This window comes from Trichechus manatus, unplaced genomic scaffold (assembly GCF_000243295.1).
Source record: "Trichechus manatus latirostris isolate Lorelei unplaced genomic scaffold, TriManLat1.0 scaffold00017, whole genome shotgun sequence".
Lineage (NCBI taxonomy): Eukaryota > Metazoa > Chordata > Mammalia > Sirenia > Trichechidae > Trichechus > Trichechus manatus.
Window position 1 is genome coordinate 8572716 of NW_004443953.1, and position 25176 is coordinate 8597891.

The 25176-nt window shown below is 38.9% G+C and overlaps 1 protein-coding gene across 1 annotated transcript in view; it reads right to left on the reverse strand.

Annotated features, from left to right (window-relative positions):
* SIM1 (SIM bHLH transcription factor 1) overlaps positions 1 to 25176 on the reverse strand; it is a 75027-nt gene that overhangs the window by 24279 nt on the left and 25572 nt on the right. The window contains exon 10 of the mRNA XM_004372419.1: positions 11011 to 11179. Coding sequence (XP_004372476.1) covers positions 11011 to 11179 — 169 coding nt within the window. The remainder of the gene's footprint in view (positions 1 to 11010; positions 11180 to 25176) is intronic.

Consider the following 25176-nt stretch of genomic DNA (forward strand, 5'->3'; position numbering starts at 1 on the left):
TGTACATGTATACATACACATATATAATATATAGTAAATGCCCAGTAATTCTTAAATTTTAAAAAATAAACAAAAAATTTCATTTAGACAATTTCATTAAAAAAAATGGCATTCAAACATATTTCTATAACTGGATTGAGGAGGACAGTGATACAAAGAAGTTTAACACACAGTCCCATCCTCCAGTAGCATCTATCCAGTTGCACAGGTGTCAGATAGACATGAAAAGCTAATAACCAGGAAAAAATAGTAAAGAACAATATAATACATACCTGTTGTTGTCAGGTCGGTTCCCACCCATAGCGAGCCTATGTACAACAGAACAAAACACTGCCCAGTCCTGTGCCATCCTCATGATTGATTGTTGTTATGCTTGAGCCCATTGTTGCAGCCACTATTTCAATCCATCTCATTGAGGATCTTCCTCTTTTTTGCTGACCCTCTGCTTTACCAAGCATGATGTCTGTCTCCAGGGACTGGTCCCTCCTGCTCTGGGGGCCCAGTTGTTAAGAGTTCGGCTGCTGACCAAAAGGTCGGCAGTTCGAATCCACCAGCCACTCTTTGGAAACCCTATGGGGCAGTTTTACTTTGTCCTATAGGGTCGATATGAGTCGGAATTAATTAAATGGCAACAGGTTTAATACATACATATATAAATGAAAATAATATACAACCATTAAAAATGATAGGAATCTAGCTTTACAGACATAGATTTTATTAAGTGAATTAATTTGGACTTAAATATTGTTAAGTGAAAATGTACATTAGAAAAGAGTGTGGCCCCATTTTTGTAAACTTGAAGTGTGAGTGTTTACATATAGAGGGATATCTGCCTGATTATTCACCAAAAGAGTTCTCTCTAGTCAGGGGTCAGCATGGCCTGTGGGCCACATTCAACTGGCCAACTGTTTTTGTAAACACATTTTCATTGGCACACCAGCCACACTCCTTCTCTTGTCCTTAGCTACTTTCACAATGGCACAACTGAGTAGTTACAACAGAGACCATGTGGCCAGCAAAGCCAAAAACACTATCTCGCCCTTTACAGAAAAAGTTGCTGATTCCTGCACTAGGTGATTAGAGTTTAGACTTTTACTATTTCTTTATTATTTTGATGTACTGTTTAAGTTTTGACAGTATACATCATTTTAAATATGAGATAAAACAAAATAAATTTCATGTTTGAATCATCAAGAACTATATTAAATACTGTAAGACATAGGTATATTATGGCTTATGAATAAGTATTTAATAATTTGTTCGGACAGTAAATACTTTGGGCCCAGAGGAAGGGGCAGTCACTGGGCATGAGAGGTGTAGTTGTAACTGTGCTTTGATGGGTGAGTAGGATTTGAGAGGCTCAACACACAGGGTATGCTCAGAGAAGAATACAGAGACTTTGACTAGAGTGGAGAACTGACATGGAAGGGCAGGAAGAGCAGGGGCAAAGCAAGCAGAACTGTAGCTTGGGTCAAATTACGGAGCTTGGACTTCATACTATAAACAACAAGAAGACTTTAAGTGGGGTGGGAAGGGGCAGCATGATAAAAATATTTCAGAAAGCTTACTCTGGCAGGAATGACTAGAGCCCGAAAGCACAGTAAGGAGGCTGATGAAGTAGTCTAAGAGTGATGTTTTGCTCTAGTGAGCCTGGAACCAGACAAAGGCAGTGAGAATGAGGTGTAAGAAGGGCACAAAGAAACATCATGAAGAAACATGACCTTCACAAGGCCTTCTGTGTTCAGAAGATGAAAAGCAAAACCAAACCAAACAAACAAACAACAAAGAGACTTCTCCTTTTCTACAGTGGAAATCTATTTCTCATGGAGCATAACACTTTGCTAACAGTGTAGTCCTAGGAGTCCCTAGGTGACACAGATGGTTAAGTGCCTGACTACTAGCCAAAAGGTTGGAGTTCAAACCCACTCAGAGGTACCTTGGAAAAAAGGACTGGTGATCTGCTTCCAAAAGGTCACAGCCTTGAAAACCCTATGGAGCAGGTTTACCCTGTAGGAATGGGATCACCATGAGTCAGAGCCAACTCAACAGCTACTAACAACAACAAAAGTGTAGTCCAATGTGTGTGTGTGTACATGTATGTTTACATGAATCAGCTCTGACTCAGGAAGACCTCACGTACAACAAAATGAAATGTTACCCGGTCCTGCACCATCTTCATGATCATTGGTATGTTTGAATCCATTGTTGCAGCCATTGTTTCATCTCATTGAAGGTTTTCCTCACCTTCACTGGCCCTCCACTTTACCAAGCATGATGTCCTCCTCTCTCTCTCTCCCTATATATATATATATACATATACACACATTGCCATCGAGTCAATTCCGACTCACAGCAATCCTATAGGACAGAGTAGAACTGCCCCATAGGGTTTCCAAGGAGCAGCTGGTGGACTTGAACTGCTGATATTTTGGTTAGCAGCCAAGCTCTTTACCACTGCACCATCAGGGTTCCAGTTCATATATACATATGTATGTGTGTGTGTGTGTGTGTGTGTGTGTGTGTGTGTGTGTGTGCGTGGATTTAAAGAAGAATAAGAATGATCTAGAAAGAGTCTACTGATCATGGGAACTGAGCCCTGGAACTAGGGTTGAGCCTATAAACAAAGACGGATGACTGAAATGGAAGACAGAGCTAAATGGCATTTCTTACAATGTCATATTTATCAGTGTGACTGATAAATGTTCACACAGTTATTTTGTAATCAAAACACAGAGAGAGAGAACAAATATCAGCTGTCACATCCCTCCACTGTTGCACTGGAGATGACAGTGGGACATGAAGACTAGAAAGCTCACTTGAGAATTGGATGTGGATAGTTCTCTGCCCCTAGAGTGTGAGCCAGACAGCATTTGGTCAAAGTTCTACTCTTAAAAGAACCTGTAGATTCTATCACTGTAATTCCTCCCAGTACTTAAATGTTTGATTTGCACTGCAGGATTTTGCATTTGTGAAATCATCCCTGTATCTTTTGCCTCTTTACACAGATTATAGATTTGTTATTAGTGAAGTGGTTTCCCCTTTGGAGTTTTTATACCTCTTTAGGTAACTAGGAGCCCTGGTGGCACAGTGGTTAAGCGCTATGGCTGTTAACCAAAAGGTCGGCAGTTTGAATCCACCAGTTGCTCCTTGGAAACCCTGTGGGCAGCTCTATTCTGTCCTACAGGGTTGCTATGAGTCAGAATTGACTTGATGGCAATGGGTTCAGGTAACTAACAAAGTATTTCCACATTTTTTAATGTATTTATTCATTCATTCATTCCATCAACATTTTGTGAGTAAATAAATATATAGAAGACCCCATACCAAGATGCTAGAGGAGGGTATGGAAATTAAAAAGCCACCCTGGATCCCAGGGTTCAGGTAAGAGACCAGTGAGAGAGAGTGCAGGAGAGTCATTTAGGGTCCAATTATAGGTAACCTAGGGTGACCACCAGGGCTGTGGTATGTCTCCAAGCAGTGGCATGATCAGTGATCTTTTAAGGTCAATCTGGGAGGCAGGGAGAGTGGAGAGGGAAATTTCCTAAAGTGGGAGAAAATTAGAATGCTATTGCAATCCTCCAGAGTAAAGGAACTCCTAGGACATAGCCAGTGGAGGAAGAAAGGAAAATGAGTGAGAAGATGGAAAAGCACAGCTGGGAGTCTAAAGAGCATGTGTCTGGACTCTGAGGAGCATCCAAGCCAGGCAGGGGTTTATTAACTGTCATCCAGCAGGCCCACTGCAAACTTTGCAAAAAGGGATGAGTCCAAACCCACTGAAAATGCCCTATAGCATGCTAAGTCTCTAAGCCTAGAGACCATTGGTGCTCTAAATGACACCCTCACTCCCACCTCTGGGCCATTGCTGGAAGAGTAGATCAGTTCCCAGCATACACCACCACCACAGCCCAAAAGCCCAGCTACTGTCCCTGCCACCACCACATGCCTTTATCACATTATATATTACATTATGTTTAAATTACATGCTTACATTTTTATCTCCACTACTAAATCTATAAGCCCTCTGGGGCGAGGACCTTATATCCTCAGCACTTAACACAAAATGATCATCATAGCTGTTAAAGTGGAGGGTTTGCAAAGGTGAGGGAGGGAGGTTCTCGATGAGTTGAATTGACACAGTGGCCAAAACGATGGACCAAAACATAGCAACTATCATGAAGATGGCACAGGACTGGGCAACATTTCATTCTGTTATACATACTGGTACTGAGTAGGAGCCAACTGGGTGACAACTAACAACAAAAATCATTCCCCTGCTACCTTCTCTATCAAGCCCATGCCCTTCATGGCCTCTTTCATCCATTCATTCATGTGCTCATTCAAGATCTATGAAGGACTTCTGTCCAGGATAATCTGGTTACCAATCTCCTGTCCTTGTGGACCTTAGAGTCCCCATCTACTGGCCCTAAATTTTTTTCCCTTCACCTTCTCAGTTTTTGCTAAGTCTCATTCTACCTTCCTCGTTTATGCCACTTTTTCTCTTTTTTTTTTTCTTCTCATTGGTCTTTTCTTGTTCAGTAACCTCCTGCTGTCATACTTACAAATTTAATGTCAATCAATGTAGCCATCTGTTTAGCTAGTCTTTTGTGAGTTTGCCGTTACATTTTCACTACTGGGAATGTATTTTAAGTGGCATACATCACTGTAAATTGTAATGTTAAAAGACAGTAAACATCAGTGAGAACAGCATGCTTAAAATATCTGATCACTCAAGTATTTAAGAAGAAAGTATACAGTCCTATATTTAATCACATAAACCTTGTTTATCTACCACAAATACCTATCTTACCTTTACCAAAATCTTACACTGTCATGCTCCAAAGCAAGGTGAAGGTAGATTATTGGAAATAATCATTTTTGCCTATCCCCATCATTAGTTCCTTTCCATCTCTTCACCCATTCTATCCATTGTATCTTCTAAAACCTCACCTTTCTCTGCCTACTCCCTTAATCAGACCACTCTTATTCTGCACATTCCCTCAGCAAGTTTATGTATCCTTTTAGTAGACTTCACTAACCTATTTCAATAAAGGGACCCCCTAGTTCCTCCTGAAATCCATGTACTGGGTGAAAATTTAGAAGCACAGTAGTGACAGGTAAACTTGAGGGATTAAGGAAACTTGTTGTTGGGGAAGTGTGTGACCAGGGAGTGATCACGTAAAACGATCATGAAGAAAACTTGTTAGTGGTAGGGACAGGGTGACCCGACTACTGTGATTTGCTCCTCCCCCCAACCATGTGCCAAGGGAATGAAGAGGCAGAGGCTGTGGCTGACCGTATCTTATAATTATTCTCTAAAATGTTGGTTCTACCTCCCCAACTAGACCTGGACCCACCTTTCAAATTTAGTGTACACAATAGGTATCTAACTGAATGCAAGAGTTGCTAAAAACTAAAGTACTAACCTGTAACTCATAGATCTCACCTTACTGAGCAAAATGTTTTCTAAAAATACGTACTCAGAGGTTCATTTAGGAAGACAATTTAAGAAGCCCATAAAAGTTCATTCTAATAATCTCTGGGTGTTTCTGTAGGAGAGGGAGACTAAGCCGGAGTTTATACATGGCCAGGAAACATAAACAAGCCTGTATAGTGTAAGATTTTCTGAGAAGACAACCTCACTTTTTGCGAGATGTATTACTGTTTTTGATGCTGTTGTTAAAGGTCAAGGATTATATGTTTTTTACATTACATGTGATACAGGAAATGAAGAGATGTCTGGTGGTGATAAAAGTATTATGCATAAGGGATAACTATGCTTGAGGATTTACTGGCGCTTCTTTTCTTCCAAACTAAAATGTCAGGCTTTCAATGTAGTAGTCACTGGTGTATTTGTAGAGGCAGAAAGAACCTTTGCAGAAGGAGAGTCTTTACCTTTATCAAAAGGAAGCCAGATTGCTGGCAATGAAAATTAAGAGGGTTTTGTGGGATTATTTAAAGTAACAGATGTGGAATAAAACCTGCAAGTGTTACAGTGCATTCGTAGCAAGTGATTAAATACTTTCAGATTTCAGAAGCATACACCATCTTATGCAGGCACTGGTATTTTGGAAGTATACAGTATATTGGTTATTACTGACTAGGGAACAAACAAGAGGACAGAATGATGCAATAAAACAGGATGGCACAAACTATCTGTAATAAACGTAACCACTATAAACATACCAACCTGAGATGTCTAAAAGGAAACTCTGGAATCAGGAGGCAATTTATTCATGATTGACATTACTGAGGCACAGTAAAATAACTTCCAACTGGAATTAAATCAGTCATGACTAGTTCCACAAAAATAAGTGAGAAACACTGGTGCAATCTCTAGCAGATAAGGTCTGAAAAGTAAATTCTATAAACTCAGTATTTCTAATTCAACAGAACTATGAAAAATATTGTGCTATTTTCATGAGTATAAATCCAATAGGAAAATACAACTGTTATAAGATTGCTGCTGTACAGCAACACAGTAGATATGCGCAGAATCTTTGAAAATTAACTACAACATTTCTTACAATATTTCCAAAACCATTCAAAACAAGAGAATTCTATTTTGACCTTTCTTGTCCCGAGTAATACACAGAGGTACAAAGGTGATTGAGTCATTCATTAAGTGACCATAATATAATCAAGTCTAAAATCATTCCCAAGGGCATTTTATACCGGAGGGGACCTGAAGGTTCATCTACTACTGCAGACAAACTGGGTGGTGGCATCAAATTACAATGTGTGCATAGCTTGCATGTTCAAATAAGGATGTCTACATAATTCCAAAAAGCAGTGTTTCTGTTTGCCATTGGTCAGACATCTGTTAGAAATTTCTAGATATGCCTAATAAATAACAGTCATAACAAAGAGTCTAATAAATAATATCGATAGAATCATCAAATCACTATTTACATAACTAATAAGAGGCATAAGGCATTACTGTATGAGCTCAATTTTGCTCGGAAAACTGCCTCTTGAAAGATCAGATGATAATTTGCATATTAAAAATATGTGGATGTGGAAACAGCAAAAAAAAAATTGTTCTCTTTACAGAAGTATTTAGCTGTATTTAAAAAGTATTTAAATAAAATTAAAAGCTTGATCAGTTAGTCACTAAAAAGGCACTTATTATGCACGTATGTAATGCAGAAAGGGAAATTCAGTACAAGTATGTAATTAACTATGGAAAGAAAGCATTAAAAATATAATTCTAAAATATAACACATATCCATAATGCTAAGGGGTGCTAGGTATCCAACGACTTAAAAAAAAAAGTATCCATTCTTCCTCTGCAGTGTCCTTTAAGTAAAGAACTTTAGTTTAGACCTTTATAAACTCATACCCAAAACCCACTGCCGTGAGGTTGACTCTGACTCATAGTGACCCTATCAGGCAGAGTAGAACTGCCCCATAGGGTTTCCAAGGCTATAAATCTTCACAGAAGCAGTCTGCCACATCTTTCTCTCAAAACTTACACCAGGACTATTAAAATTAGTCTCCTAAATAGTTTTGCTCACTTCAAACACATTCATTCTCTCATTACCTGTTCAAAAACCTTTACCAGTTCTTCACAAAACAAAACCTAAACTCCTTGAACAATTTGTTTCCAAAAATTTCACCCCTAGTTCTCATCTAGAGAAACCAATCCTCTTCCCCCTACTCACCACCAGGCCTAACCACATTAACAATGCATTCCTGCCTTTCCTCATAATTTAGGTCTTCCTGAAACATCCTTTCCTTTCCCTGCTTCCCACATACCTGAATCCCACCCTTAAGCCAGGTCACCCACAACACCTTCTCTAGCCAGCCAGGGCAAAGTGCTTGTCCTTGATACCACCCGTAAAGCTCTTAGTATATATCATCTCCTATACGCTAATTCCTGTAGCCCTGGTGGCACAGTGGTTAAGAGCTCAGCTGGTGACTAAAAAAGGGCGGCAGTTTGAATCCACCAGCCACTCCTTAGAAACCCTATGGGGCAATTCTACTCTGTCCTATAGGGCCACTAGGAGTTGGAATCAACTTTACGGCAACAGGTTTGGTTTTGCTTATATCCTAGTTCCACCACTCGTTGGTCCGTTTGTCATACTGTGGTGGCTTGTGTGTTGCTATGATGCTGGAAGCTATGCCACCAGTATTTCAAACACCAGCAGGGTCACCCATGGTGGAAAGGTTTCAGCAGAGCTTTTAGACTAAGACATACGAGGAAGAAAAGCCTGGAGATCTATTCCCAAAAACTAGCCAATGAAAACCCCATGGATCGTGAGTCGGAGCTGTCTTAACAGCAACTAACAACAACATACACTAATTATTCTTATATATGACTAGTATATAGCTTTGCACTCCAACCGCACTACCAAAACGTAAGGACATTTCTTACTCCATTTCTGTATATTTTAGCACTTTTTACCTAACCTCCACTCTACCAACTACAACTAAGGCCAGAATAGCATTTTTCCAATTCAGATGCTCAGCCAACATCTGCTAAGTCAAAAACACACAATAGCAAAAGGTGCATGAAATGTAAAGGCTAATTATCTCTTAATAATATAAGGGTAATTTGGACCAAATAAGACTTTTGAGATATTAAATTATTTTTTTTCTACAAAATTCCTGAGGCTTGAGCATTCAAGATGATGGTACTAAGTTGCTTTCTTCCCGCAGACACAGTGATGGGGTTGTCCTGGATGTCATGCTTTTCCTTTGTGTCCCCAAAGCACCCTCTGTTTATCCCACGACAATTCACTTCAAATGTCCATTCATTTGTCTGTCTATACCAGTGGCTCCTCAAAAAAAGCAAAGAGAATGTGTTCCATTTCTTATCTGTACGTATTAGCAGGGCAGGTAGTAGGAACTCAGTCAATGGAATGGCCTAGCACCATGATTAACTAAAGTAAATACAATTAAAGGAAAACTTTTATTAGGCACATAATAAATGTTAAGTAAACTTAATTCATGACTGTGTAATTTCAAATGAGACATACGGCCAAAATTCTAAAAACTGCATTTATATAAGTATTAACCACAAAAATAAAGACACAAATTTCAAGAGAAATCCTGTATTGACATGCATGTGTGCATGTGCATGGTTTTACACATCATAGAACATTTCTAGGAAAAAGCACAATTCTTGAGAGCGAGAATAAGGGGATAGAGGAGTATTTTCTATTTCCCACCTTTCTGTATTGCTTTTTTTTTTTTTTTAAACTATGCAACATGTGTAACTTAAAAATTCAATACACACATACATACACAAGGAGTAGTCTAATGGCAGTTACAATTTTTTTTCAAATGAGTACTCAGTCTACTGTTAGAGTGAGGTAATAGAAATTTTAGATGTCATGACTTGAGCATGAAAGAAAACATGAACCAGACAGTGACATTCTGCAGGCCCAATGGGAAGGTTTTGCTTTTGTTCTCAATATTGTGGCTTAATTTCCATATAACAATGGACAAATCCCTCCTTAAGTTAGTATTTCATAATTTAAATTATTCCTTCATCTATATGCCTAACACTTCTATATATTTAAGGACAGAATTACCCAAAGGCATAATCTACCCTTTCAAGTAGTAAAAATGAGACAGTAAAAACTCTTTGCCCCAAGGCATAAAATAGTAATTTAAAAAGAAAAAAAGAAGCTTCTCATTAGATGTTCAAGAAAAACAGGCAACCACTCCACAATGATTTTGATTAAAATACACTTTATAAATAAAATGCTCCATCCTCATAATGGAAGGTGTACACTGAAAAATGTCTAGGCATCACACATCTGCTCTCCTCTCTTTTGTCAGAGTAATGAAATCTGTTCTTCTGTGGAAAATTTCAAATCATATGTCATAAATCTCGTTGGGGCAGGTACCTGGTCTTCTCATCTGTGCCTACCAAGCCCCTAAAAAAATCTAGCAAACAGCTTCTTAGCAACCAGTTTTTCAATGAATGACATTCCCTCAAATAATATACACTTGTAGATATTGACATAATATATATAACATAGCTCTGATAAGTAAGGAAATCGATCCTGTACCCACCTGCTTGCCATTTTTGCTATTGTAAATGTATTTAAAATGTAAAGAATAAAGACTACCCTGATGAAATGACTCAGAACCCAGTTTGGTTTTATATGAGCACAAGAATCATCTCCTGGAGTTACTCTAGTGAACTGCAGGGAGTTTGGTATGGTAGTCACAAAAGAAAAGGATGGAGGTGAGGGGGGCAAAGGATATTGCAAGTGCATAATTCCCAATTTTGTCATATGTCCTTCAGGCCAGGAGAGAGTTGTGCACAAATCTTGACACAGTCTAGTTTCTATACATCAAACTAGATTTAAAAAACAATATTTTTTCCCTTCTAGGGATCAGGATCCTATTTGTACCTTTCAATGTTTCTGGAATACCTCCTCTGGGTCTCGTCATCTCACCACCTTGCAAAGATGAGAAGAGAGTTGCTTTTCCTACCATTCCTGCCATCTGGAAGATCCTCTCTATTTCATTCCTCCTCATAAACAGTCCATCTGTGCTCAGATCTCATAGTGAAATGCATCCTTGATCCTTTGCCTCCACCTCTTTCTTTCTTTCTTCTTCAGCTGCTGTTTTAAGATTCAACTTATCTACATCAAGCTTTTGTTTTCCATATTTTGTTATGCTGGCTACTTCCTTCTGGTTAATCATTATGGCGGGGGCGGGGGGGAATTTAGGATCAATCTCTTTGAAATAGCAGATATATTATGGTTCTGACTGCAACTGAGGCTCTCACGGCCTTTATATAAATGCAGTAAAGCACAAAATTGCTTCAAACTTTTCTCAGCTAACAAACAACATAAAAATGTCTATTACTAGCATAGTTATTTTAAAGGAGGAGGAGGAGGAAGAATATAGTTTGGAAAACTTGATAGATTTGTAGAAGCTTGAAATTTATCAAAACCAGATAATTAACTCCAAACAGTTTTAATACTTCCTCGACTGTAAGACTAAACCAGGCCACAAAAAGAGAAAGCTGCAAAAACAGCATTCACTCACCTGAGGGTATGGGGAAGTCCTGGATTTTGACTTTGAGCTGGAGAGCCGGGACTTGGCCCCCTTCCTGTTGTCAGTCATGGTGGGGGTAGAGCTGCTGGCATAGGAGAAGGCTGGTTTGGAGGCTGAGATCTGATCCAGGGAGAGCTGCAGGCCTTTGTATTCTGTGTCTCTGCAAGATGGGAGGACAAAATCCTTAATCAGTCACCACAGAAAATGGATTCATGCATTCTCTCATTAGGAATGACAGTTATTTTTATTTGAAGAAGAAGCAAGCAAAAGTTGGCCATTAAGCTGGTTTCCTCAAACACTCTGATAATTCTAGAAAAGCCTACCATGTGAATGTAGCTGCCACATATACCACAGCCAAATTACATGACATGCTCATGAAAATGTCCTGATTAAAAATGTATTTTTTCATTAATTTTCTAAGTAGAAATTAAATCCATAATTCAACTTCTCTAAGATTGTATACTGTCATTGGTAAGCTATGGGTTATGAAACCTAGTCTACAGCTTTCCTGAAGTGGAGTGAACTCAACAGGCATGCTATCTGATTATTGACAGAAAGAATGTCTTCTATTAACTGTTCCAAGATCAGTCATTTTGGTAAATATTCCAAATATTGTTATACCTAGTTAACTGGTATAACCAGGCTTGTAGGTAGTTAAGAGTCCCTGAGTTGTGCAAATAATTAACCTGCTATGCTGCTAACCAAAAAGTTGGAGGTTTGAGTCTACCCAGAGGTACCTAGGAAGAAAGGCCTGGCAATCTACTTCCCTCTATTGAAAACCCTATGGCATACAGTTCTACTCTGACATGCAGTGGTTTGCTATTAATTGTAGTCAACTCAAGGGTAACTGGTTTGGTTCAACAGGCTAACTAATTCAGTTACCTTATGGTACATTTTGCTACCAGTTCTTTCCATTTCTAAATTCTTTCATTAGATATTTATTGAGCTTCTAATACCAGACTTTGTGCAATGTAGAGATATAAGGATAAATAAGACAGCTATTGTCCTTGCCCTTATGAAGACTGCAGTCTATTTGGGAGAAGAGATAATAAACAAACAAGCTTAATAATTGCAGACTGTGATATGAAGGGGATAAAGAGTTTATTTTAGAGAGTGCATTCTTGAGGGGCTGAAGATGACAGCCTCGGCCCTGCTCACAGGTAAAACCTGTTACTCTACTTCAGGTAACAGTGGATCTTGTCTAACTCCTCAGTTTTCATAAGAGGATATCAACTCTTCCCACTGACAGGCAAAATGAAATGTTTCAGAGAATCTTCTTTATGGGGACTCACGGGAGAATTTTCTCTCATGTTCCAGAACTAGCTAGGCTGCTCCTGGGTAATTGATTTCCTTTTATCTCATGGACACTGTGAGTCATATAACCCATCATGTTTCCCTCTTTGCACCGGAAGTCAAAAAGCCCCAAGCCCTGAGTCCAATGTGTAATCACATCTAGCAAACGTACAAAGTCTTCATGGCAGACATTTTCTGCCACACATTCCACAGGCTTTCTTTATTTCCTTATCTTATTTTCCCTTTTCTCTAATGAGTTCACTTTTTAAAAAATTTTACATGTATTTTTAATACTCTTTGCATTAAGGCAGTTACATAAAATTAATAAAAATATATATGTAAAAGAGACTGGCACATTTCCATGAATCACAAATATTCATTTATCTTCTTTTTGTTTTCCCTATTGGTCCTTCTGTAATGAGATTAGGCAAAAGCAAAAGTATGATTCAGACAAAGAGTCTCTCAAGTGACGAGGAATACAAAACACCTAAGAGCTCCAATAATATCACTGTCATAAACTAAGGAGTGATATACGTCAGCAAATCACAAAGGCTTCATATCAAATAATCCATTCATTAAGTGCAAGTATTAAAAAGCAAAATCTCCTATGTGAGCTAAAAATTTTAGACGGTGGCCATGCAATTTGCTTTTCAGGCTGTGAAGTCTGATTACATCATGGATCTGCTTCACTGTTCTAATCAACTACTTCTAAGAACAACAAACAAGACAGACTCTGAGCACTCCTCTGTCAGAAATTCAAGGCCTCCAAAATGTGGCTCTGACCTATTTTTCTGACAATAACACAAAATTATCCTTCATCAACCCCTCACTTCATCTAAAATCGTTCTCTCCAAACTGACCTGGTGCTTCTGTGACTCTCTCCCCCAACACACACCCATGAAACTCCTTTTATAAAGAACCATCTTACATCATACTCCCCCTATGAAGCCCTTCCTGACTGCTAACACCATTTATTCAGCCATTCAATAAATATTTACTGAGAGTCTTCTCTGTGCCAGAGTTGGGGAGACATCAATGAACTCAAGGACAAAGTCCCTGCCTTTAGGAAGAAGGCACCAGGGCCAGTAACTGAGGGAAGTGGAGAGGGGATCAGAAACTATCTTTTTCCCTCCCTAATCTATACTTTTCAAATGATTCTGTCTTGTCTTTCCAAGTGGATTCTAAGTTCCTAGTGGACAAGAGTCACATGATATTTTTTCTGTATTCCAATGGCCATTTGCCAGTATTTCAAAAACACGGAACAGGAGGAAGATGACAAGGATGCAACTAAAAAAGGGCTTTTCCCCCTATGACTACTACTAACTGCAATCCAATAGCCTTTCTCTGTGGGAAAACAGCCTGGAAAGCTGTGGGTCCCCCAACTACCTGCCCTTAGATCACGTGCTCTGACGGGGGGTAGAGCAGCCACTCTTGGGCTCCTCCTGTGTCAAACGCACTTCTGTCCACTGGATAGCAGAGCAGCCATTCAGTCCCTGCCTGGCAGGACCTAGAAAATCACGCAGCCCTTAAAATGTGGCCAAATAACTTTGCAAAACCATTCTTAATGTGACATATCAGCACAAGGATTCCATGGCTATAAGGAGAGAGTAAAAAGATTCACTTTTCTCTTGAGCATTTTCAGGCCCCCAAGGTATGCATCTCAATAACTAAAAAAGACTTCCCAAAATTTCTGCCTAATTTCCAGTGACAGAAATACTCCAAATTAAGTAGCCATAAATAAAATTTTAAAATCAATAATGATTTAAAGTTCTAGGTATTCGCGTGAAAACTCTAATAAATATAAAAAGTTATAAAAATACTCTTGATAATTTTAAAAAATCACTGTTTCAGTGCATACCAACAAATACAAAAAGAATCCACCAAAATTCAGCAGTAGACATGAAGTTGGGTAGCTCAGGGTTTTAGCCAACCTCTGCCTCTAATCGTGCAGCAACCCATTTAAGCCTCAATTTCTTCTTTGTAATTCATAGAGTTGTTGTGAAGTTTAAATGAAATAGTATATGAAAAACTCATAGCACAGTACCTACAACACAGTAAATGCTGAATAAATAGTAATTATTATTTCTTAACTTCTGCACTCTTTGGCACTTTCTGGCACCTGATTTCCCCAGAACAATAGTTTCACTTTGGAAGCGATCGTGATACACTTCATTTTAACTGCCTCTTTCTGCTGCTCTGTATTTCTGCCCTTTCTACCCCAAACTCATTTTACTTTGTTCTGTTACATTTCAGCCTCTAAACCCAATTGCAGTATGGCCAAATATTTATTAAGGTAAGTTCCATACTGCCAAGTCAGCAAACGGAGACATTATAGCAACACGGACACCTCCCTCTGAGAGGAGTTTGGTCTTTGTGTTTCTCTGTTCAAAATTCCAACAGCTCAAAAGATGTGTTAGGATGAAAAGCACAGTAAAAAATACCCACTTAAAGACATTTCAAATACGGTTGATGTGCTGCCAAGAGCAGTTCTGAATGGTGGATTCACTAAGAACAAAGCATTTGTTTTACTTTCAGAATTCTATTAAGTTGAACATTCCATTTGTATAGCTTAAAGGGTTAGATGCTGATAGGAATCACACTACAAGTTCCATTTCCCTCCTCCAAACTCAGACACAAAGAAGAGTCTGGCCCTGCCTCTCCTTTCCCCTCAATGAGGCACATTTTGGTATCACACATGGCCTCAAAGTTACGTGTATGCTTAGTAAAACCATTCAATGCTTCTGTTTAGAAGAACAGGACAAAATAAAATACTCGGCTGCCCAGAACATGGACTGTAAAATGAGTATGGTGGAGCCTAACTAGCTGATTTTAATAAATGAAGGACACGACACTGCTCTACTTCTAAAACTTTCTTTAGAAGCGCCAAGTAGACCCTGTTTGGGGCTCTACAAGCAACCCTCTCCAGGGCAGCTCACGCTGTTCTCCCAGAGACGAGCAGCATATCGAAAGAGGGCCTGTGGCATACACCACTTGGCATATTTTTCAAAACAGCTATTGATTCAAAATGGCAATTTACATTTTTTTCTTCCTTTAATGACTTATGCCAGGGCTGCTGACATCCTTAGTTACCTCCCCTCTGAAACCAACGTGAAATGGTTAATTTGCAATCACTGCAGCTTGTCAATCTCACCCATATTTGCACAGACCAAAGTAATCCTCTTATTTCATTATGGACAGTCAGAAATCATCCAATTTGCAGAATTAACCATCTGAGTCTACTCTAAACTTTATAATAGTCATGTACATATTTGGAATTACTCAAATTCCAATAGAAAAATAAAGAACATTTTTGTACTACTGGCCTTCCTCAGTTTTCCCTTAAGCAATATGCCATGACCACTCATGAGGAAAACGCCAGCTTGTTAATGTGGAAAGCTCAGTGCAATTCCAGTGCAAAGCAAATACATATGAGGTGTCTTTGCCACTAAAGGGTTACCATCAGCTTCAAAGAAATGCATTACATCGTCTACATCATTTCAGTTGAGAGACCGGCCTCCCTAATACCAACAGCAACACTAACATATTTACAACCATCAAATAAGTTGGGATGAGCGTACAGAGAAGCAATCAACAATATTTTGTTAAGTCATGTTGAGTCACAATCCTCTGCAAAGATTTTCCTCTTCGACTCCACCAAACCCTATTTCACTTCCACTTTAGACAACCCTAAATTTTTGCTTCTATCGTTTTAGAATTTACTAGTCTCACTTTTGGATTTGCTGGCTATTCTGGAGCTTCTTTGCCGATTTTATGTTATGTGACAATTCTTAAAAAATGTTGCCAGATTTCCCAATTGAGCTATTTTTTTTAAAAACAGCTGAAGGTGATCAAATTACTCAGGAAAATGTGGAAACAAAGACATACAAGTGATTTGACTCCAAAGGCTCTGACTGAAATAAGCAGAGGATTGCATTAAACCGTGATCGGATTAAGTGGAAATGACTGTGCCTTATACTAAACTTTTTAATTGTATTCTATAGTCACTGTTACACGAAGTGCATGACCTTCTTTATACTCCGGCAGAGTTACGGCCTGGCCACTGTACAAACCTCCACAGCAGAGAGGCCTACTTTATGTTTTATTTTCAGGCTCCTACGGAGCCCAGCAGAGATGGTTGATAAGGAGGATTCCTTACTGTGAAGGGCTCACAGACTAAGGCAGTCTATCAGAAAATTAGACTAGGGCACCCTTGGAAATGTAATAGTCTCATACTAGTAAGTGGATTTGTGTTTACTCCTTGTGATTTTTTCCATTTGATTGGGCAATTTTAGTCATTCCCAAAAAGGCTTTGGTTTTACATAAACATTGCCTCTGCTTAGAAACCATCTGTCCCCATTTTGTAGATTTCATTCAACATTCTATAGAGTGGATGACACCACAAGGGTAAGAGATGGCTTGGACACAAAGTTTACTATCTCACTGCGATTTCAAGAAGGAAAGACAAGGGTGTAAAGAATAGACAAAGAATAACAACCAAAATGTAAGTCAAAACCTGTAACAGGTCAGTAAGAAGTGGCAAAGTCAACCGTTTTCACAAGGATTATGAAACACCTTCATACCAAACACATGACAAAAGTTGAAATATAGCTAAATCCAGATGTGCCACCGGACTGCATCTAAATTTGTTTCCTTACCCCCCACAGGCCAAAGTGATTTCTCCTTGCTCTTTCCTATGAATTCCTATACCATTCACTGCCTGTACCGTTCATTTGGCACTTCTTACATTCTGCCTTATAGTGTAGTGAATGTCGGATCTTGACAACCACCTCCTAAGTTCCTTATGATAACAGTCTCTACTGCCGAACACAGTATCTTGGATAGAAAAAATGCTCATTTGCAATCAACAAAATTATTCTCATCACAACAAACTTTCATCTCAAATCCAAATGGCCCCCAAATTTTTTAAACTAGCCAACTTTTAAATAAATAAGAGGTTCCTGATAAGTAAGCAAGTTTATATGAGAAATTTTTTAATTTCCAGATAATAATAGCAATCATTCTGAAATTCTCTGAGATCCTAAATCAAAGAAACTAATTTTTTATTGTTTTAGTATAATGTACATTATATAAAATGCACTGATTTTATCAAATTTTAATTCAGGCGCAGCATATGGGATACTTAGGTAAGCCAGAATACTAAGTGAATTTGATCTACAACCATTTGGAACTATTACAATTATCTTGAAGGAGTTGGAAGGAATAGTACTTCAAACTTCCACAGAAATAACTTCAACAAATTGATAATAAATATGATGTCTCCACAAGGATGTGAAAAATTCACAAATTGCTGAGACAGTTTTTTTTAAAGGGTTTAGCCTCACTAGTAATAATCTATATGAATTCAGGCAACTAACGTATGTCATTCTTTTTCCTTTCAAAGTCACAAAAATTTTATAAATGACAATAAATCTCAATGAAGATGAAATAAATAAGCATTCTTATATACCACAGGTAAGACAGTAAATTGACAGTATTTATCAAGAGTCTTATAAATATTCATACCTTAAATCCAGTAATTCCATTTCTAGATATAGAATTTATATATAGAAATATAAAATTGCCTTACGAAAATAATGACAGATAAGTATCAAAAATAGATATACAAAGATGCTTATCACAGCATAGTTTCTTATATTTAATTAGAAATAATTAAATAAGAAAAACCAGTAGTAGAGGCATTACTGTATTATGGTATATCCATACAATATAATATTATAGTCGTTAAAATGTTTTTGAAGAATAATAACATGAAAAATACTATTGATAAAGTGAAAAATTATCTCTTTTAATTAACATGTGCTGACACTTGGAGACAATTGACTAAAATGTTAAGAGTGGCTATCTGCAAAAATAGATATCGCCTCTTTCTGCCTTTCTGCATTGTCTTAATTTTTTTCTATAACTATGACTTTTATAATCAGAAAACTATTTCTTAAAAAAAACTAATTGAGGCAAATTTCAGATACTCCCACCTCATATTGAAATGGTTCCTCAACGTATCTCCTTTAAATTTCCATAGTTTCTTCTTTATGAATAATATTAAATTACAAAGAGAAAGCACTACTGAATTTCTTGTTCAAGTTATGTCACTTATAGTTTATAAATGTCCATATGCTCTCTCAGTGCCTATATGTTTCACTTCCTTTCTGATCTCTTCTCCACCCACCCTACTTTACAGAATTATCTGTCTGTGAAGGCTTTCATATGAACTGTACGACTCTATGTTTCCTTCTTTGGAGAACGTAACTTAAATTATTACTTATAACTGAAAAAAGAGAAATCCATGTTGTCTTGCCATACATTTTCTTAAAACAATTCACTTTCATGTGGGTTATAAATGGTGTATTTGTCATTGTTCAAATGGAGAAAACCTAACTTTGTGGCCATATTTCTTGTAAGGAAGAACTTAATTTTTTTATGCTCAGAAGTTCATCCTATATTTAGCCACTAAAGTTTTAAGTGTATTTGTGAATCTTCCAGGTCGAAGTTCCAGCCAAAATCTATTGAACATACAACTATTCCGTTTCTCATTTTTTCAAGTCGGTCTTTAAACGTCAGATTCAAACAAAAATTAAATGCACAATGTGCTACTTCCTTCATCAAAGGCATAAATTAAAAATTGTCAGTCCTCTCTCCCACAATCTGAACCCCTAATTTTAGCCCAATGTAAAGAAGATAAAGTAATACTAATATTAGCCAAGTTTGATTCTTACTTTTATTTTCAGCAAACAAAAAATAAAATGCATACCACATGTATTATTCTGGCCCTCTCTTTTTTACCTCTTCCATTCTTCCCTACTGACCCACCGCTGTGCCTACCCTTCACCAGGCACTTCACTGCCATTTGTTAATTAAACTGGTGATTTTCAGATGTATGTTCCCTTTAAGACTCTTCTATTACTAAGTTAGATGAGTAAAGGGGGAACCCACTACCTAATATCTTATATTTATTTGTTTGAGAGTCTATTCTCACAGGAATAACTTGCCCGCCTAGTTCTTCTGGGAAAATATAAAGCCCTCTGACCCTTAGAAAGTGATTCCTAAACCCTGAAAATACCCTCTGGCAGACAGGTTGAAAGGAGCACACCTATTTTTTTTAGTTTGCTTTTCCACACAAACTCTAGGAATAGAAAAGGTACCTGTAATCATAACAAAATAATCTTCCCACAACACCGGGAAATCTGGATCCCATACTCAAGGTCATAGGGTCCCCAAATTCCCCCTAGGGCCTGATGTGGGGAGGTGTGGCAAGGTCAAACCCCAGGGCACTGTGGGAAGTGCTGCCCTTTTCTGCACAAGACAAAGGCACTGGCATTCTCAGATTATAGAAAAGCTAAGCCTCAGACTTTTATGTCCCCAAGAAAAAAACAGCAAAAGTGATGACGTGATGCAATGTTTTCAAATGGACAAATCTTCACTTGTTCAACTTAAATGTTTTAAAATATGTCCTGTAACATTTATCCTTGATTAAACCTCTTCTAGATAGTTAATTATTAACGGTTTCTTTACAGTACTGTGCAAACAGTTAATACCTATGACATATCAAACCTCACAGATACGTTCTTTAATTGGATTCATTTATTTCTAATCTCCTTAAGCCCTCACTACTGTAATGCTTGACTAAATATACATTAAACTCTATTATTTAAATGGCTGAAATAAATCTGAGATGTATTTTATGAAGAAAAATTCACAATTCAACAAATGTTCTATTTTTATCATTATTAGCCCCAGTATTCAGACATTATTGAAGATTGTCTAGTAGATACATTGTATTTTCTTTAAAAAAAAAAACCGTACCATCAAGTCGGTTTCAACTCATCACGACCCTATAGGACAGCGTAGAACTGCCCCCTGGGGTTTCCATGGCGGCTGGTGGATTCGAACTGCTGACCTTTTGTTTAACTGCTGAGCTCTTAACCACTGCAGCACCAGGGCTCCAACATTGTGTTTAAATAGTATAACTTCTGAATGGTTGCTAGAGATTTTTGGATTTCCCTCTAAAGTGCCAAAACTTTTATTGTCTTTATATTTGAAGTCAGACAGCCTGTACAATACCACAATTACCAAAGACAAAATAGACTTCTGCCAGTTTTTAAGATATTCTGGGCTTAGGAAGTTTCCCTGGTTCCCTAAGAATATGTTTCAGCACTGGTCTGCTGGCTAACACTTAAAAGCCACCATCAGATATTTATTTTTTAGCCTTAGGCAGATGACCCTGAAAGAGATAAATGAGTGAGCACACTGATTAAGCACTTGGCTGCTAACCGAAACTTACCCATCTGCTCATGGAAGAAAGGTGTGACAGCAGCTTCCACAAAGATTACAGCCTTGAAACCCTGTGAGGCAGATCTACTCTGTCCTATAGGGTTGCTATGAGTTGGAATCGACTAGAAAGCACCCAACAACAACATCTGTTGTCTTTCATTGATCAGTTTTATCAGCTCCCTTCCCAAACTTCTACCTGCATCAAAAACACCTGAAGAGTTTATTAAAACAGCTTGTTAGGTCCCACCCCTTAGAGCTTCATTTGTAGGTCTAGGAGCCCAACAATTTGCATGTCTAACAAGCTAGTGCTGATGCTGCCAGTCATAAGACCATACTTAGACCTACTTCTCTAAAGTAATTGTTGTCTGAGATGAGAATAAGAGAATGACGTGAAGGGGGACCACAGAGAAGATGGAAACCCACTGCAAAGGGAACAGACATTCTGAAAACAAACTTCAAGCTTCATGCTTTCTCCAGGGGCTGACCCCACTGCATACCTTGCACAAAACCTCTCCCACTCCGTCCCAACTGCTTCCTCTCAGCCTCCTTTGCAGGTACTTCCTGCTTCTGCAGATCCCTAAATACTGGAGAGCCATGGGGCTCAGTCTTCAGGCTCCTTTTTTCTCTATTTATACCCACTCCCTAGTGATCTCATCCAATTCCCTGGCTTTAAATCCACATGCTGATGACCCCCGACCTCCAGCCCAGACCTCCCCACTTCACAGACTCCCAGATCTAACCATCTACCTGACTCTTTCACTCTGATGTGGAATCAGGCATCTCAAACTAAACATGTCCACACACAACCCCTAATTGCTGTCCCTTCACACAAACCTGCTCCTTCCCACCATTCACCCAAGCTGTTCAGGCTAAAAACCTAGGTACCATCCTTGACCCCTCTCATATTCTTATATGTCTTGATCATCTAGTGCTGCTATAACAGAAATACCACAAGTGGATGGCTTTAACAAAGAGAAATTTATTCTCTCAAAGTCTAGTAGGCTACAAGTCTAAATTCAGGGTGTCAGCTCCAGGGAAGGCTTTCTCTGTTGTCTCTGGAGGAAGGTCCGTGTCATCAATCTTCCTGTGGTCTAGGAGTTTCTCTGCGCAGGAACCTGAGGTCCAAAGGACACGCTCTGCTCCCGGTGCTGCCTTCTTGGTGGTATGAGGTCCCCATGCCTCTCTGCTTGCTTCTCTCTTTTATATCTCAAAAGAGATTAGTTTAAGACACTATCTAATCTTATAGATCTCATCAATACAACTGCCACTAATCTATCTCATTACATCAGAGTGATAGGACTTACAACACATGGAAAAATCACATCAGATGACAAAATGGTAGACAATCATACGATACTAGGAATCAGGACCTAGCCAAGTTGGCAGATATTTTTTGGGGACACAATTCAATCCATGACATCATACTACCCCACTATCCAATCCATCTGCAAATCCCATAGAGTCTACCTTCAAAACTTGTCCTGGACTTGACCTCCTCTCATTCCCTTCATCTCTGTATCTCTCTTTGGAGTCACCATCCTCCCTCATGTAGGCAATTACAATCACTTCCCAGCTGGTCTCCCTGCCTAGTCTCCACATCAGCCAGAAAGATCTCTTATAACTTAAATTAGATCATGCCACTTTTTGCTCATTGAGCTCTTTAATGGCTTCCCAAAACCTTCAAGATCAGTTATGATCTGATTCTGCCTTTTCTTCTAACATCCTCTCCTCCCATTCTTCCTCATCCTCCTGATGCTCCAGCCACAATGCCCTTCTCGGTTCCTCAAACAAGCCACACTGGTTTCCACCTCAGGGCCTTTGCATTTGCTTCCCTCTGCTGGGGATGAGTCGCTATGAGTTGGAATTGACTCAAAGGCAACGGGTTTGGGTTTTTTTTTTGGCTGAGGATGCTCCTCTCCCTTCAGGTCTCAGCATGGCTGGCTTCCTCCCTCCATTCAGGGGTCTTCCAAGGAGTCTTCACTCACCACCTCCATCTCTTTGTCCTGCTACATTTTTTTCCGATTATTTCCTGGCATTACATGACATATTTCTTTATATATACTGTCTGGCTCTTCCCACTAAAATTTATACCCCAAGAGGATAGGGACTTTGCCCATCTCTGTCACACCATAACCCTACCATACAGCAGGGCACACAGTAGGCATTCAGGAAGCATTTGCTGAGTGAATAATCGAACCATCCTGAGCTTGCTGTAGAGAAGACTGTACTCTAAAACATTTCTTACCATCCTGTTAATTATAGCAACAGAAATTAAGCTGGTTCTAATGATAGAAATTTGTTTATAACGAAGGTCCTATTGAGTCAAACCAGAACAGACACAAATAGAAAGGAGATTAAAATGCAAAATGCCATGTAGTGTCTCTAAATATTTTCCCCTGGTTTTCAATTAGCCCTCACAATAAAATTCTACTCTGCACTTTGCTATTTCTTTAAGTGTTCTAATTGGAGGAATCAAATTGACACCCTCTCTGCCCTCCCCTTTGTGAGCTTCATACTTCCAGCATTCCTGAGCTGTAACCCTGCAGGGGTCCATTACCAAAATCCAGCACAACAAATACTTTACTTTGCCAGGACTGTGGTAAGATTTCAACAGCTAATATAAATGCTGTGACTCCCAACACTATTAGTCTTTTAATGGCTTTTAAGAATTAAAATGAATAACCCTATGTTATACTTGGTGAGTTCTGAAAAAAAAAAGAAGAGGAAGCGGCTCTTTACCTGTCATATATTTGGGCACCAATATCAATTAATGGGGGTGTTGAATGAAATAAATCTCATGGGTTCTTACCTTCAGCCACCAGAACACATTACAGTCAACATGAGCACAGCAAGTCAAATGAATGACTGAAGAGCAGCAGCAAGCCACAAACCCCTAACCTAAGAATGCTCAGAACCAGGGACTACATTTTTGTAATGGTTTTCAGTAGGAGGAGAGACAATACATTCTAAAAAATTGCATCACCAGAGAATTCTGCTATCTCAGAGAGATGTAAAAAGTGGCAAGGGACTTGGGTTTAAAAGTACAAACACACAGAGAATTCCACCATAATGGGTACCATTATGACATCCAGTTCAATATAATGAGGCTATTTCCAAGATCTGGTCAGCAGCCCTTATTAACAAGGCTTTACTGATGTGGATACAACAAATTCTGTTTGAACAAGAAATCCCGGAGGCAGGGGGAGGAGATCCTTTCACAGGCTCTATCCATTTAGTGATCAATCAAAGGGAAAAATATGCTTTTAGTGAAGACAGCAGCTCCCATCTGAATCCTGGTAAGATATCAGATGTTCTAAACAAAATAATGTTCTGTGAGCGAGACTTATCTGTTGTTGTTTTATGAAAAACATCATGATTGTTGATGCTTAAACGGGTGAAGGGGAGATGGGGGCCAGGCCTTGGGGGTGAGCACATGAGCACAGCATAGTGGCTGATTAGGTTCAAAGTCCACCTACAGAGTGAAGCATTTGAGTCACTTTGTGGTCCCATATCAAACAACTGAGTAATCTATCCAGAGGACTTCGAAAGATCTCCACAAAACATTATAAATTACTTCCTATTATGTGGAATCACATGAAATTGCCAATACTGGACTGTTTTAATAACAAAAATAGCAATTTCTTACGGCTCACCCCAGTACCTAGTACCAGCCTAAAGAGAGCACACTAAAGAGAAAGTTATGGGCACTGGAGCCCTGGGGTGGCATGTCCATTCAACCACACAGAACCAGGGGCCGAGGTCCTCCCACAGTCTCCATTACCTCCACACCATCTAACCAAAGTGGGGTCTGACCACACCTGCTGGCTATTCCCCAGGGGTGATCCAACCTACGCCAAGGCACTTTGGGCCCTCTTCTTTCTAACTGTAAATGGAAGAATTTCAGTCATCAGCAAAACCATGAGTAAATCTAGCTAGGATACAGCTTGTACTTGCACTTAATTATTTTTCCTAAAGATACCATCTTATTTGTTCTGGTGTTACCAGAACTTGGTACAGCTTCAGACACATAATAGGTGTTCCATTATTTTTTTATGAATGTTAAAGGCCCACTTGTCCTAACCCACTGAAGGAAGACCTAACAATCCTCTCCAGATGTTTCAGAATGATCAGTGACTTCTCATGGCCAACCCTCTGTCTTCCTAAGACTCGTACTTTCTCTCCTTCAACCCAAAGATTCACAGTCTTTTATTCTGTGTCTTCTGGCAGGCCAAAAATTATCTTATTTAATTTCATTAAAAATAACCACCCCGAGACTGGAGAAAACCCTGAGACTATGGCCCCCGGACACCCTTCTAACTCAGATTTGAAGTCACTCCTGAAGCTCACCTGTCAGCCAAAGATTAGGCAGGCCTATAAGACAAACAATTACACACGTGAGGAACATGCTTCTTAGATCAATCAATTACACAAGATCAAATGAGTAACACCTGCCCAGGAACAAAGACAAGAAGGTGGGAGGGGACAGGAAAACTAGACACAGTGAACCCAGGGCGGAAAGGGAAAGGGGGGGAGTGTTGACACAACTCAGGATCGCAGCCAATGCCATGAAACAAT